Source organism: Lactuca sativa, chromosome 8, assembly GCF_002870075.4.
Source record: "Lactuca sativa cultivar Salinas chromosome 8, Lsat_Salinas_v11, whole genome shotgun sequence".
NCBI lineage: Eukaryota > Viridiplantae > Streptophyta > Magnoliopsida > Asterales > Asteraceae > Lactuca > Lactuca sativa.
In genome coordinates this window covers 37,641,141-37,642,991 of record NC_056630.2, presented here as the reverse complement: position 1 = coordinate 37,642,991, position 1,851 = coordinate 37,641,141, and the positions used below count along the sequence as shown (strand labels likewise).

Below are 1,851 nucleotides of genomic sequence, written 5' to 3'. Positions count from 1 at the left end.
GGAAGATGTGAATGCAATGGGCGGATATCAAGGTCAACCAAGACCCATGGGATTTCAAAACAATTTCAACCCAAATTGGAGGAATAACCAAAACAACCCTTATCCACCAAAGCAAAATCCACCAAATCTTTTGATGAGACCCCAACATCCACAATACTAATCCCAAAAACCTCCATATCCACAAAATTCTTATAACCCTCCAAATTACCAACAACCTCTACAACAAAGCCAATCAAGTGGTACCCATCAAATGAGCCTTCAAGAACTTGTCACTTCTCTTACTCAAAGCCAAACCCAATTTCAACAAGAAACCAAGAATACTTTCTCCAACATTCAAGCACAAATTGGAGACATGGCAACCGCTCTCAACAAGATAGAACAAAGGGGTAAACTTCCATCACAAACCAAGAAGAACCCCAATGTGAGTGACATCACCTTGCGAAGTGGGAAAACACATGGAGAATGTCAACCTAAAAGAGTTTCAAGAGAAGACGAAGATGAAGTGATCATTGTGGAACCTTCAAAAGTTGTAGTTCCTCCAAAGGAACCAGTTGTGCCAAATGTTGATCAACCCGATCCTTCTAACAAACCCATCAAACCATTGGTCATACCACCACCTTTTCCATCCCGGTTGGCTTCCTCAAAGAAACAAGAAGAAGAGGAAGAGTTTCTTGAGACTTTCCGCAAAGTTCAACTCAATATTTCACTATTGGATGCCATTAAGCAAATCCCATGTTATGCCAAATTTCTTAAGGATTTATGCACCAACAAGAGAAAATTCAAGACAAATGAGAAGATTCAAGTCAATGCAAATATATCTGCGGTCATCCAAAAGAAGCTTACACCCAAATGCAAAGACTCGGGAATGTTTGCTATACCCTGTACCATTGGTGATTTACATGTTGAAAGTGCCATGCTAGATCTTGGAGCCTCAATCAATGTCATGCCATACTCGGTTTTTCAATCTCTCAATGTTGGACCTTTGGAAAAAACCGGAGTCATCATTCAATTAGCGGGCAAGTCAAGCATATTTCCAAGAGGCGTGTTAGAGGATATACTAGTTCAAGTCAATCAACTAGTATTTCCCACAGATTTCTATGTCATTGACCTTGAATAAAAGACTCCTTCCAAGTCATCTATGATTCTCCTTGGAAGACCCTTCATGAATACCGCTCACACGATTATTGATGTCCATAATGAGAAGATCACCATGGAGTTTGATGGAGAGACCATTCACTTCAACATCTTTGAAGCAATGAGATATCCTAGCAACATATCTCCATTGTATCGAGTTGATGTGATTGAGCCAATCACCCAACAATTATTCGAGTTATCAAATGGGGATCTTTTGAGGATGGTGCTTAACATCAGTCTTGAAGGTGAAAGTTTGAAGAATACCTTGGATTTGTATACATTGGATTCCGAAGTTGAAGATATTGTGAAGGCTTTAGAAATTACTAATTCCACAAAGAAGGATGTTTCTCAAGTTGCCTTATCTCATTCTCCAATCAAGATGCCACTTTCCATAATCCAACCACCCACACTTGAATTGAAAGTCTTACCTAGCCATTTGAAATATGCTTATCTAGGTCTAGATGAGACTCTACCGGTGATTATCTCTTCTCAATTGAAAGACTTTGAAGAAAACCAATTGATTGAAGTCTTGAAAGAGCATAAAGAGGCCATGGGGTGGACCATAGCGGACATCAAGGGTATAAGTCCTAATGTATGCACTCACAAGATACTCATGGAAGATGATTTCAAGCCTAGGAGGGAAGCCCAAAGACGATTAAACCCTCCCATGATGGAAGTTGTCAAGAAGGAGATAATCAAGTTACTTGATGCGGATAT

General features: G+C 39.8%; 1 protein-coding gene across 1 annotated transcript; it reads left to right on the top strand.

Moving 5' to 3' along the window:
* The first annotated feature begins 250 nt into the window (after window positions 1-250).
* Window positions 251-1,117, top strand: LOC128127690 (uncharacterized). Its single transcript, XM_052766356.1, has one exon. The coding sequence runs from the start codon at window positions 251-253 to the stop codon at window positions 1,115-1,117; it is 867 nt and encodes a 288-aa protein (XP_052622316.1).
* Window positions 1,118-1,851: the final 734 nt, after the last annotated feature.

What these genes read in the sequence shown, in the direction of transcription:
- LOC128127690 (XM_052766356.1), top strand. Translation starts at nt 251, where the DNA reads ATGAGCCTTCAAGAACTTGTCACTTCTCTTACTCAAAGCCAAACCCAA.